The sequence below is a fragment of the Athene noctua genome, chromosome 5 (genome assembly GCF_965140245.1).
Source record: "Athene noctua chromosome 5, bAthNoc1.hap1.1, whole genome shotgun sequence".
Lineage (NCBI taxonomy): Eukaryota > Metazoa > Chordata > Aves > Strigiformes > Strigidae > Athene > Athene noctua.
The window spans coordinates 16,426,261-16,439,180 of record NC_134041.1 but is presented as its reverse complement, the minus strand read 5'-3'; the positions used below and the strand labels follow the sequence as shown (position 1 = coordinate 16,439,180).

At 43.4% G+C, this 12,920-nt stretch overlaps 1 protein-coding gene across 1 annotated transcript; it reads right to left on the bottom strand.

Annotated features, from left to right (window-relative positions):
- Positions 1-277: 277 nt before the first annotated feature.
- Positions 278-11,053, bottom strand: DNASE2B (deoxyribonuclease 2 beta). The gene is made up of 6 exons (XM_074908172.1): positions 10,828-11,053; positions 6,559-6,736; positions 5,180-5,261; positions 3,986-4,147; positions 2,257-2,454; positions 278-1,688 (listed from the first exon to the last, which is right to left on the bottom strand). The coding sequence occupies exons 1-6, from the start codon at positions 10,938-10,940 to the stop codon at positions 1,333-1,335; spliced, it is 1,089 nt and encodes a 362-aa protein (XP_074764273.1). The 5' UTR covers positions 10,941-11,053; the 3' UTR covers positions 278-1,332.
- Between the last annotated feature and the right edge of the window lie 1,867 nt (positions 11,054-12,920).

The following is a 12,920-nucleotide window of genomic DNA, read 5'->3' as shown; positions in this document are numbered from 1 at the left end:
ATGATACATTCTTTTTATATCTTCAAGAAGTACGCACAAACGTAATTGATTTGTTTGGTACTTTATACACTTTGTTGTGTGGTTGATTTTTCAGGGCAAAAGGCAAAGGGAATCTTTGACAACTTCTTGCAGTTGTGGGGCATTTCTTTATATCTGCTGCCTTTTAAGACACTGTTGTGGAGAATCAGTGTATGGACTACGAACACAGCAAAACAGGAATATTAATGCGACAGCCAAATCTTCAGACTGGAGTTTATATTAGCAATTCAGGAAAAAAAAAATACAACTGAGATTTAGGATCATATTAAATACAGATACACTTTTGAAATCCGAACCCAAGAGTGTATCAGGATTTTGCAGGTTATCTTTGTCTTTATAGCAAGTCCATGCAAACTTCAGGTCCCAAACCTGAGACTGGAAGTAATGAAAATTAACAGCCACGTTTCTTGTAGTGTGAAAATATAGGTGTAATAATATATTCCTTCAAATATTTTCTTCTCTTTTTAATTCTTTTCCTAATTGTCTCCATTTTTCCTTTGGCAGCTATAAAACATCGTAACCAACCACAAATAGCTATAAAGATGGAAGAGGGAGGCTGTAAACAGACCATTTTTGCTCTTAATTTATTTTGCTTATTTATATTTTGGACATGTTTATTTGTTTATAAGATTGCTGTACATGAATAAAAACACTAGAAATACTCCCACAAGCTATTGGTTACAAATGATTTAAAGCTCATTTCTTCTCTAAAGATTAATCATCTAAAAATGAAGCCTTTCTATCCACAGATCAACTCATCTCCCTGTCTTTATCCAATTAAGTCAGCTCTTTAAGAGATTCAGCCTAAACTGAGCAGAAATGCTGTGATTGATGTCAACAGTGCCTGAAACGTGGCGCAATTTTGAAGCATTTTGGGGTACTTTTCTCTTGCTTTGTCCAGCCCTGACAGCCTAGCTAACAAGACCGGTTCCTCCTGTCCCATGTCTGGCATCACTCACAAGTTGCCCTGGGGACGCCTGTGCACGGTCGCTCACAGCGATGTGCTTTGGTGTAGCCTTGTGCAGCAGCATCCCAGCCTGGCGCTGATGGTGAGAGGAGCCAGGGAGAGAGCAGAGCGTGGCTCAGCACACACAGGGTCTGCTGGTCCATCATCCAGAGAAAAACAGCCATAATTTACCTGCAAAACGGCTGCTTTCATAGCTAATGAGGTGAAGGTCTAACACATCTGGCAACTCACAGGGCCATTCTTCAGAGTGAAAATATGGTCTAAGGGAGATATTTCCTACACTTTCTGTGTAATGAGGGGCTGTACTCTTTGGGAGGAATGGTTCATTATATCAATGTGGAAGCATCGGTGCAACTGTTGTAGTGGATTATCAAATGCCTGAAGGCTTTGTAGATGTGCTCATTCTGTGTACAGATGAACCCACCACTTCTCCAAGCTTGCTCAGCAGCACGGTTTAAGTCTCCAATGCAGGTCCACTGATCTTCATATTTCCTTGCAACAGCCCATTTGGAATGATCGTTAATGGAATAGAAGGTGAAATTCAATGGCATCCCTATTAGGTCTATGTTGTAGACGTGGTAGTCAAGAGAGCAATTTGAAGGAAGTTTTTGGCGGGAATGCTGCCAGGATTCAGCCAACAAATCAGTTTTCAGTTCCTGGGCCATCCAGGCCACGTAGATATCTGTGGAATAACACAGGTTGTGGGAAATTAGTCCTTCACATTCTTTCATTTAAGAGGTGACTGAAAAGCATCACCTAAACTGGGCTCATTTCATTCAAATGCATAAAGTGAGTCAGTGAGAATTTTGCCCCCTGTCCTTATTTTGACTTTTGTTTCAGAAGTTAGTTTCTGCCTTCTACTCCTCCTGCAAAACTGTTACAAACAATTTGCAGGAAAAAAAGAAAGGAAAAAAATTTCAAGCCTTCTTCATAATAATAATAATAATAATTTAAAAAGCAGATGATTCAAAGCCCATTTTTGTTCTTTGTTGTTAATGTTGAATAACAGAAAATAAATTTTCTGAAATTCACAATGTTGAACACCTTAAGGGATCTAAAGGACCAGACAGCTTTTTGCTTTGTGGGGCTAAGAGAATATTATGATGGGACACCATTCCTTGCCCTCTGTTACCTTTATTTCTGAAGTTGAACTTCTTTTTTCCCCTCAAAGAAAACACTAATTGCCAAATAATGTATTAATTGCTTATTTCTTGCTTGAGAATGTGTGATAGAGCAACAGCTACTCTTACCATCTATGAACAAGTGTGACTTTGCAAAGTGGAGAAAGGTTTCCCCGTGAGCTGACTGGAGCTTGGAGAGGTGGCGCAAGGGGACTGAGGGCAGCGTGGACCCTGCACAGAGCTTCTGCAGATTTGGGAGGTCAGCTTGGAAGATGTTAGGGATGGAACAGCTGTAGATTCCTGGATTATTACTCAGCATCTGTTGGTCTGAGAAAAACCCAAAGAAATGAACACATGCAGTATTAAAATAGGTTAAAGTGAAGCAATCTAGAGAGCAAAGTTCTGCCTTGGAAAGAACACCTAAATCCTTCTTACTCTTCACAGCCTATCTCCTGGAGGAGTTCAGTGTCAAAGTATCTTATTTTAGCAGCCAAAAAACATGTTTAGTTGCTTTGTATTCTAACTGGCCCTGTAGCACGTAGACTGGCTGGGAGAGTACGCTCAGGTTTTTCTATTTACACTTCATTATTCTTAGCAGAACTGTTAACCAGTGGTCTTGGTCTACTGCCACTTCCACCCATGTTCATCTTCAAGCCTCTAAGCAGTCACACAGCCCTCAGACAGCATGTGTAAATCCAATCCTGTCCATATTTACAGGAGTAGTTTCCAGTCAGTTACCATTGCCAAGCCAAATGCAAAAAGATTGCTGCCAAAGGGTCTAGTTTGGGTTTAGGGAGAACAGAGCTTGACTTTCAGTGTCTAGATTGAATATGCAGAAGAAATTTACTTTTCTGTACAGTGCACAGCTTAACTGTAGAATTCCTTGCGATGGATATTGTAAAGAGCAAGGCAACAAATGGGCTCATTAGATGAGTTCATGGAAGACCAGTCCATCAAGAACTTTCCAGTCTTTCCGGCTCAGGAAATCCCTGAACCACAGATTACCAGAAACTTGGAGGATGGGCCAGGAAAAGCATTAGTGTAAGTGTCTCATTTCCTTGTCCTCTTTTCCTAAGCACATGCATAGATGCACTTCCACAAACAGGAACCTGGTTTAGATAGCTCTGGGATATGGCTAGGCTGGCTATTTGCTCAGCTTATGTGTATTGTTAATATCATTTGAGGTTTGTAACTCAGAAAAGAGTGAGAAACAGTGTGAAAAGCATTAAGAAACATGAAGCATGACTTCCTGTCATACTTGAGAAGTATGACTTCTTGTAACACCTTTTGATAGTCCCTTTCAGGATTCCAGTACCAGATATCAACGCTCAGATTGTTCTGAATCTTACAGGTATAGATTTGGGGTTTTAGTATTGGTATTTTTTGTGACAAAATACCTGGGTAAATTCTGGGTGATATTTCCTCCATTCTTCATATTTCTGATGAGTCAAGGCTACTACTCAGACTCAAGCAGTGGTTGTCTTACATTTTTAGAACTGCAGATGATTGCAGCTGAACAAGCTATTAGTGTTAAAAATGATTAATCATCCTACTTCATATTTCCAAAGCATTTTGTATGCATGGACTGAGTCTACTCTCGATCTCCACTTGTGACTATTATTATCCCTAGTCCCCACAGGGAGATGGAGACAGGGTGGAAGAGTGAATTTCCCACATTCACACAGGAAATCATTGGATAAACATAACTGAGGCCAAGAATGCTGTTTCCAAGCCTCACTTGGTTTCTGAATTTGACAGTGAAGGACAAGAACAAGCAATTTTTGAGGTGAAGCCTCAAGGAAAGCAGTCAGAGAGGTGCGGTGGAGCAAAGGCTTTCTTAGGGAGAAAATTGTCATACCTATTTCTGTGAACTGGTCATATTTGAAGGTTATACAGATGGCTGTCTGTCCATAGGACTCCCCAGTAGCTGGATACCCATAACCATCCTCAGGGATGGGAGGGAACAGGGGCACACTGTGAATCACCCAGAAGCCTTGTGATTTGTCCAAGAGCAGAAAACCTGTCAAAAAAAAAAAAAAAAGTTATTGCAAATGAATTAAGGAGGAAGAAGCCCGGAGATGATAAAGCTGTGTCCTACTTTTGATTTGCTGCTGCAGACACTGCACTTCAGTGTGTTAATGTCTACAGTAAACTGTCTCTAGAGTAGTTCAATGGATTATAGGAGACACTAATATTCTATTAAAATTGCATTAATTCTCTCCTGCATAGCCTAACTCAAACTGTTACCATGTTTCTTTTGAAAAAAAATTTTTCAAAACTTTTCTCTTTCTCTGCTCAAATTTTGTCTTTAAAAAGCCTGATGATTTAGTGGTTGTGACCCTCTCTCCACTACTCATTTTCCTCCCCTTCATATGTTCTCTGCATAAGTGGAAACAGATTCCGTCAATGCCGTGTTTTCTTCCCCAGACAAATTCTCCTCCGCAGGGAAGCAGCAGAGAGACAGGCTGTGCCTCCCTCTGCAGCAGAGTGCTCCAGGGAGGAGCACAGCTCCCGAGCCGTCCCCATTGCTGCAGCCTGAAAACACAGCCCTCCAAAATGTGGTCATCTCAGAGTCAGGCTGGGCAAACCCCATCTGCTTCCTCAGCGGAACTCCACTGGAGCTTATGCTTATTTAAAGTCTTGCTTTACTTCAGCTGCATGCTTTAGCACTTCCATGATCTTGGCAGCAGCTTCTTGCCCCAGAGAGAGAGAGTTTGGAGGGGTTTAGAGTGCCTTTCACTTTGTGTTTTGTACTGCTGTTGCTATTAGGCTCAGGTCAATGTGGTCCACACTCACTGAAAGGAGCTGTATAAATGTTAACTCTTGAAAACAAAGGGCCCATGAGCCCTAAGAGTTCTTCAACATAGCACAGGCATAGCAAAACCAAAACAGAAGCTGCAGCATATATAACTATACAACAAACCACGCATGATGCAAATCATTCTCCAGTTTTGCTTTAGGCAGGAATTTAAGATATGCAGATAGACAGACAAGTAGATGCTATCCACAGCTTTAGAAAGGAGAAAATAATAACTTGGGACTCTCCTTGTACCTTTAGTATGTCCTCTTTTCCACCCACTGGAGTCTGGTTCAGGGACCTCATCATTGTATATCGCATATGCAATGCTGTTCCTCTGCAGAAAAACACACATTTGTGAAACGTGACATTCAGTAAACTGAAAGCATTCAAGCAAACTTCTGCTGGGAACAGAAAAAAGAATTCAGGACTTTTCTGTGTGAACATCATGAGCCTAATCCTTCTCCCAATTCAGCTGGCACAGTCTCCGCAGAAGTTACAGTAGAATAAACCTGAAGACTCAGCATTAGGGTCTCACTTAATATAAAGTGGAAATTCTCTCAATCATTGCAGTAGCCCTTCCTCAAGAGGCCAAATATACTCACTAAGACAATTTACATGGGTTTATTGGGCACTTGCTTGCAAAGAAGTTCCCCCCTCTTTCTTTTGTGCCTCTCTGATTTAGCAGCCAGATCAGGTGAAAATGTTTGCTGAGGAAAATAGACGTGACAAGCGTTCTTATGAAGGATAAGCAATTAATGCATTTTAGCAAAATGTTTGCATATGGCCACACCTTATTCCCTCTGAATAGAGAACTTCAAAGGAGTTGGGACATGCTTCCCCTCCCGATGTACTTTGAATTTGTAAGCAGTTTATTACAATTACAGTGAGACCTGGAATAGGACAATTGACCAGAATAGGACAGTTGACCAGATTGCCAATATCTGACTGACTGTGGGAATCTCTTCTACATCAAAATTAATGACACCCTACCACCACTGACCCACAGCAAAAATGCAGACACACCCAGACTCCTGAGAATACTATGTAGATGGTAGCAAAATAACTATAGGCAGATCTTGTGGTATTTTATAATCACTTCACACAAGTATAAATGAGGTGTCTGACTGCGGGGGGAAAAAAAGGCCTAACAAGCAGCGTATCACTGCTGAAGCAGTCACGGTGATTTCAGGGAGAAGAGCAAAACCCAGATTTGATTTGAGACAGAGCATGAAACACATGCACATGGGAGGACTTAGGACAAGTGTCTGTAATAGTCACCACTGGCCCTGGTCTGAGTTCACAGCCAGTTCACAGCTTCAGACGTTGCTCAACGTGAATTGCAGAGGAAAAGCTAAAGGAACTATGTACCAATGCTCATTTTTGTTGATGGGCAATACTTTAAGTGTGTGATAGGCTTGACTAGAAATTGGAAGTTCAAGGGTAATTTCTAATTGTAGCCAAAACTGCAAATAAACTGCCCAGCTGTCAAGACACTCCCCTTAATGTGTTTTAGTAGATCTAGTTGGTCAGGTCTGGCCATAACTCTATGTGCTTATTTTGGCTGGTTTCATTTCATTTTCATGTAATATCAAGTAAGTGCACTAATAAAATGATAATTAAATGTCACTTGCCTCAGATTCATACATCTCGTACAGCTGCTTCAGTGTTTGTCCCAGAGCACCCTGTGTCATGTTGACGAGGTATTTACCGAGCTGCCACTGCGGAGCCAGGGTGTCCATGTACAGGTATTCCAGGCCCAGCAAGGGACTTTCTCCTTTGGCATGTTTTGGCAACTTGTAAAGAGCAAACCTGTGACAGTGAAGAGCACTTGTTTTTTACAACCATCCTGTTTGAATGTGTAAATCAGTATGTCCTTCCCACCTGAGGATTTAAGAGCAGGGTGACTCCAGGGATGCCCACGCTGCTGTGCTGGAGGGGAACCAGTGCCGCCAGCCTACGGTGTGGACATCTCTCAGCCTCGAGGAGGTGACCCAGTGCAGGAACCAGCAGCACTTTGGCAGTGCAATACCTGCTGCAGACAAATTTGTTCTGCTTCTTAGCAAGCAACAGAGGATGATTTGACCTGTTGCTGTGACCAGATTGCTGTTGGTACCCCGAAAGAATTTGAGGTGGCCCTGATTTGGAGTCCTCTTTAGCAACCAAATCCCTATTGCTCCTGATTCTGGTAGAGAACCTCAGGTCACAAACTCAGTCTGATATTCTCATGATCAACCTGGACACCTCTTACTGATATATTTTTATATTATACAAATATAACTTTATATGAAATAGATAAAATTATGTATTAAAATTATAAAAATGCATAATGTTACATTTATACATATTAAACCCACAAATTAAGTATAAAGCCACATGACAATGTTGTTCCAATCTTACTTTTGATAACAGACTCACACTCTGCTGAACTGTTGCAGACTGGATGTTTGCAAACCATTAGCCAGAGAGACAAATCTTTTCAAAATTGTAGAGTACTCAATATTGTCAGTAAATGGCTCAGTTCACATTAATGTCGCTGATGAAGTAAACAGGTTTTCCCAGTGCACAAGTCCATGGGATTAATTGCAGTATAATTAATTGAGCCACTTTCTTTGAGTGCTGTACTTGAGTAATTTGTTATTTATGTCAATAGTAAGTAAGAACTGAGCAGCATTATCTTCAGTCCTATACTATTTATCAAAAATGCAGCCTGACTGTTCTTAACCCTTCAAATATATCAGGAGGAGCAAGCCTTGCCCTGTTGATTTACAATCTCAAATTGGTCAAAACCAGCATATCCGAAAGCAGGTAAGAAGTGGCAGAAAAGCATTTTGCTAGAGGAACATTTAATCCATGGGAAACTTACACGTACAGGCAGAAGAGAAAACACACCATTTGGTGATCCTGGTAATCCACCTGCATTGTCACAGACTGAGTGATGTTCCTTAAGTATCTCAGGAGAAATTGTTGCTGATGACAGATGAAGGGAAGGGGAGAAGAGAGAGGAGAGAGGAGAGAGGAGAGAGGAGAGAGGAGAGAGGAGAGAGGAGAGAGGAGAGAGGAGAGAGGAGAGAGGAGAGAGGAGAGGAGAGGAGAGGAGAGGAGAGGAGAGGAGAGGAGAGGAGAGGAGAGGAGAGGAGAGGAGAGGAGAGGAGAGGAGAGGAGAGGAGAGGAGAGGAGAGGAGAGGAGAGGAGAGGTCTATATAGCAAGGCTGGGGAGAGCTGTCCATGCACGAGGCATCACAACAATCCCTTTATATGAAATGAAGATTTGGAAAGGAGAGGTATAACAGTCGTTACAGCAGTATGAGCTGATCCAAGAATTAGCATACAAAGCCTTTCCAATCTGCTTTGAAATGTATTGGAAGATTTATGCTCTCAGGGTGTTTACAGCCTTCCAGCTGACAAATCCGTGTTAGCAGGTAAGCTTACGGAAATGGCAGTAGTTGAGCTATCAGTAAATTGCCTGCCAGTTCCCAGTGGATACATGTTTTGGCCCTTTCCAGAAAGCCAGTTGAGTGTATTAGCAATTAAAGCTGTATAAAGTCTTCGCTGCTCTTTGTGCACAGGAAGTTTCTCGAGAGCTTAGGTATTTGTGGGAGCAGAGTGAAAGTTACTTTCCTGAGAACCAAGGAAAAGCAAACCTGCTTATTGCCAGTTAGCATTGTCACACTGTTTGCTTGTGGACTGAACACTAACTTACTACAAATTAATCACATCTTTACTTCTTAATCACATCTTTACTTCTTCCGCCGCCACCACCCCCCAAAAAACTCCAAACAATGTACATCCATGGCTTCAGTCCTTGACTCAACACTTCTCAGAGAGCAGAGTTCTGGCTTTTATTTGCATGAAAAGCTTCTCACAGAATACAGTGAGTTTGGATGAATAAAGGAAAGACTCTGTGCCCTCCTTAGAGAGCTGATCCTACGGCCATTTGCTCTGGTACTCCCTGTGCGAGGTGCAGTGAAGATGGTGGGGTGAGCTCCTGCATGGAATGAAAACAGAGCAGAGACTTTTGGCAGCCCAGGCGCTGTGCGTGGGTAGGAACCACAGGCACGGCTGGGGAGCGCAGGTGGGATCAGGTCAGATAAGGCAAGGGATCCCTCTGGTTTAGTGGCAACCGAAAGGGTGCATGAATACTGAGTAATTATGGAATACTGCAGGATGAAAACACTGAATAGTAGAAACTCACATAAAGCTCTTGCTAACTGAATATAAAACCTGCAGTGCTGTGTTTGTTTGAAAGGGCATTGAAGAGGAAGCTTTGGTTAAGAGGAAGCTTTTCTCAGCAGTTTCAGTTCTGCTTCTCCTATCAGCTTCATAGCAACTAAATCCAGAATCAGGCAAAAGTTGACTATTTCTTGTCAATAAACTAGGATGACCCCTGAAGACAGGCAAGTTTCTCTTTCATTTGTGATGATCTTCAAGGTCTTTTCCAACCTAGACAATTCTGTGATTCTGTGATCATGGCACGTTGGAAAGGAAATCTCCCCTGTCCCTCCTGCTAAATTTGTCAGAAGGGAACATGGTTTTTCCTGTGCAGACCCCCCAGTTCCCATCTGGAACAGGTCCCTTGTTGCTGGTGTTCACACAGAGGCACAGGTGAATTACTCCTAGCCACAGCTTTCAAAGAAATTATCAGAGAATTTGGATAGAAAAATCCTGTTTGTTTAAGTAATGGATGGTAAAAGTTTTTTCGTTTTGGTTTGTTTGTGTTTTGGTCTGTTTTTTGTTTAGCTTTAGCACAAACAGACTCATTCTGCAAGGAATAATTGCAGTTTGAGGAGAAATAAGATTTCTTGTACCTTTAAATTGTTGGGTAACTGCACCCACTAAGAGTCTGATTCCTGAAAAAAATCACATTATTCAGAAGGGCCTTGGCAAGGGTGACAGGTCACAGAGATGGACCGGACCCTCATATGTTTGATGCTACGCCTATACAGAGCAAAACCAGCTTGATGGTCCTGCTAGAGTAGCCTGCCTGCAGTGTGAGGAGCTCCTGCCTTCCCTGCAGCTAGCTCTGTGTGTAAGGGAAGGGATGTGCAAGAACAGCATCTACTTCTTTATCACTTGTATCCAAAGTAATCATTGTTCCATGAGAAAGACACTTTTCTTTTGAAATTGGTTGATATTTATCTTTGGGAGGCTTCCGTGCTCCTTTTTTAAGAGCTCTTGTTTCACTTCTTAAGCGTGGGCTGGATATTATGTAATTATACTTTGCATCTTTCATCTTCAAAGCACGTTAATCCAATTAATCATTTAATACCCAGCCTCGGGCTCGCTGCTGGCAGCGGGATGGTACCAGCTCTAACGTGCCGGGAGCTCCAGCGGTGGGGAACGACCTCTGCTCCTCAGTCACACGGCGCGGACGGCGCTTTCTCACAGTGCCACCCCGCCCCGCGCCTCTCCCGCATCCCTCCTGGGGCGGCCCAGCCTCCGCTCCCCCTCAGCGATGGCAGCGAGGGGTCAAGTCCCGCCACGCTGCCGTTGGGGTATGAGCGACGAGGCTAAGGGCGAGATACGGATATTCTGCCCCAGCCACGTGCTGGAGCCCCGGCCCGGGCCAGGCGCCCCGGGGGCTGCCGCCGGCGAGCGCAGCCTTGGCACCCGAACACAGGTTACGCTCCCTTTGATGATGAGACAAGAACGCTGTGTAAAACGGCGATTATTTTGCAGTTAGTCACAATGCAGTAGGGTGGTTGGTTCAGTGAAAGGAAGTCACATTTCAGTAATTTATCCTAGGTTTTTCAAATGCAAAATTCAGCTACTACTCGCAGGCAAACAGGAGTAAAACAGTGATTGCTATGCATTACTTCTCAGTGATCCACCCCCTTCATGCGGTTTCATCTCAAGTGTTATTTACTCACCCAGAGTCTCTCCTCTGTGTTGTATTTACTTACCAATCGACTGTCTCCCCGTCTTCATTCCTGCAGGAAATCTCAGCTGCCCACAGGGGTGCGGAGGAGAGAAGCAATAGTAAAGCAGGGTGACACCATGCAGATCCCGCGGGCATTTTGGTTTCTCAGCTGCACAAGGCAAGCACTGAGTAGGCTCTAAAAGGAGAAGTTGCGTGGCGTTTAACTGTCAGCTCCTTCTGTACGATGCAGTAAGCACAGCCTGGGCGGCTGCCCGGGACAGCAGAGCCGGCTCGGGGGGTCAGGCTCCCACCGCAGGGACGGCTGTCGGCAGCGGGGCCACGGCTCCCGGGACCCGCTGGAAACGGCTCACGATTTCTTTGGGCAACAAAAGGGCAAAATGACAGTTGTCAAGTTATAGTTTTGAGAAAACTTACCCTCGTATTTTAGGAGGTAGTATTCTAACAAAAAAAACCCCAAACAAACAAAAACAAAACAGAAAAAAAGCTGTAGAAACCAAAACCTTTTTTGTTTTTTTTTTTTTAGTGCTGCATGACTGAAGTATAAATTTTTTTTACAACTACATGAAGAAACCTCAGTGTTCAGACAAGCAAAACAAAATCATTTCCATCTCACTACCTCTCCATCCAGCCCTGGCAGCAGGCACATTCCTGCCAAGGGGGTGTCTGGTGCAGCACCGAGCCCTGCCCAGTTCTGGCTCTGGCAGTGGGGCCTCCACTTGTCTGTGGGGATTGAGCCTGCAGGGACTGACAGTCACAGAAAACACTTTGATCTCTGAGCCACAGTAATTTACTTACAATTAGTTAATATTTTTTTAATTATCTTTTAAGTGCATTAGCATTTCTCTTAGGAACAAATGTGTGAATCGAGCAATTTTACATCTGGTAGTCTTTTAGCAACTCACACATAAAAAGCTTCAATTTGTATTTTGGTGTGTAAAATATTCTTTCTCCCTTCTCATTATGCTTACATTAAAAGGTGTTGATTTACATTAAAAGATGTTGATACCAAGTGTGGGATATTTCAGCCTCAGGGAAAAACCTTGTCCAATAAGCTTTGGATATAGCATAGCAGAAAACTTCACAACCTTCAGAGAATTTTGTCTCCTTTCTAGTATAGCCTTTCCAACACTGTAATATTTAGATGTGTAAATTGGGTGTGTTTGACAGAAGCAGGATAAAACTGAATAAGGCTGAATGAAGCTTAGCACAAACAAAACCAACGATCCCAGAAAGCCAGGATTTTGGAGGTGTGGATCGAGACCTGAATTTTGCTGCTCAGACTCATTTCTGATCCCTTTGGTGGGAGATCAGAGCCATAACATAGTTAAGAGGAACTGCTTTCAATGAGCCCAGCTCAGTCTGTCTTTTCTCCTTGCTCTCAGGAATTGCAGTGTGCACAGAGGGGGTAATAAAACACACAACATGCCAAGAATGTGTCAGCTGTTCCCATTTTCTGTTTGGGACTTCTGCCTGCTTACAAACCAACCTTCCTGTCCCTCATGGAAGAATTGCTTTGATACTCATTGCTTCCACTCAGCCTTGTGCCCCTGAGTGTGTGATGGGGGCCAGCCCTGGGGAGATGGAGTGCCTGCTGGGCTCTGCCTGCTAACGGGGGGCTCTGCCATGCAGGATGCTGACCGTGTTTTAACAGCTTCTGCATGAAAACAGGTAGGGCTTAGTGCATTGCACATGTGGTGCCTGACAGCAGTCATGAGAGCTAGGAGCTAGAGGAGTAGGAGGTGGTGAAAGTCCTTGGCGCCAGGGAAAATCGGGAGTTGTATCTGGAGAGGCGCAGCCCAGCCCAGCAGGGCCAGCCCCAGTGGAGTGACTGTGGAGGGTGCGGGTGTGAATGCTGCCTGCCCTCTGCACGGCTGTACCTGCAGTGACTGAATGCACTGCGACACTCTGGGTTCAGAAAGAGGTGATGGAGGGAAGATTCAGTGAAGGTCTATAGTCAGGGCTAATCCGAAGATGATGAACTAGAGAGACTAGTTCACTGTTACTTGTGTTATATGATCGGCCCCCCATAAAATTTTAAAATTCTATCACACCTGCTACTAATGTAATAGCTTCCTAAAGTGTTTTTTTCTTCCCGCCAGGGCTTTGCAATGTATA

Excerpts from the sequence above, each read along its gene's own strand:
- DNASE2B (XM_074908172.1), bottom strand. The coding sequence starts at position 10,940 with ATGCCCGCGGGATCTGCATGGTGTCACCCTGCTTTACTATTGCTTCTC. Across the intron at positions 5,262-6,558 it reads ACGAGATGTATGAATCTGAG|AGGAACAGCATTGCATATGC; the intron begins GCAAGTGACATT and ends GTTTTTCTGCAG. Across the intron at positions 2,455-3,985 it reads TGACCAGTTCACAGAAATAG|ACCAACAGATGCTGAGTAAT; the intron begins GTATGACAATTT and ends GGTTTTTCTCAG.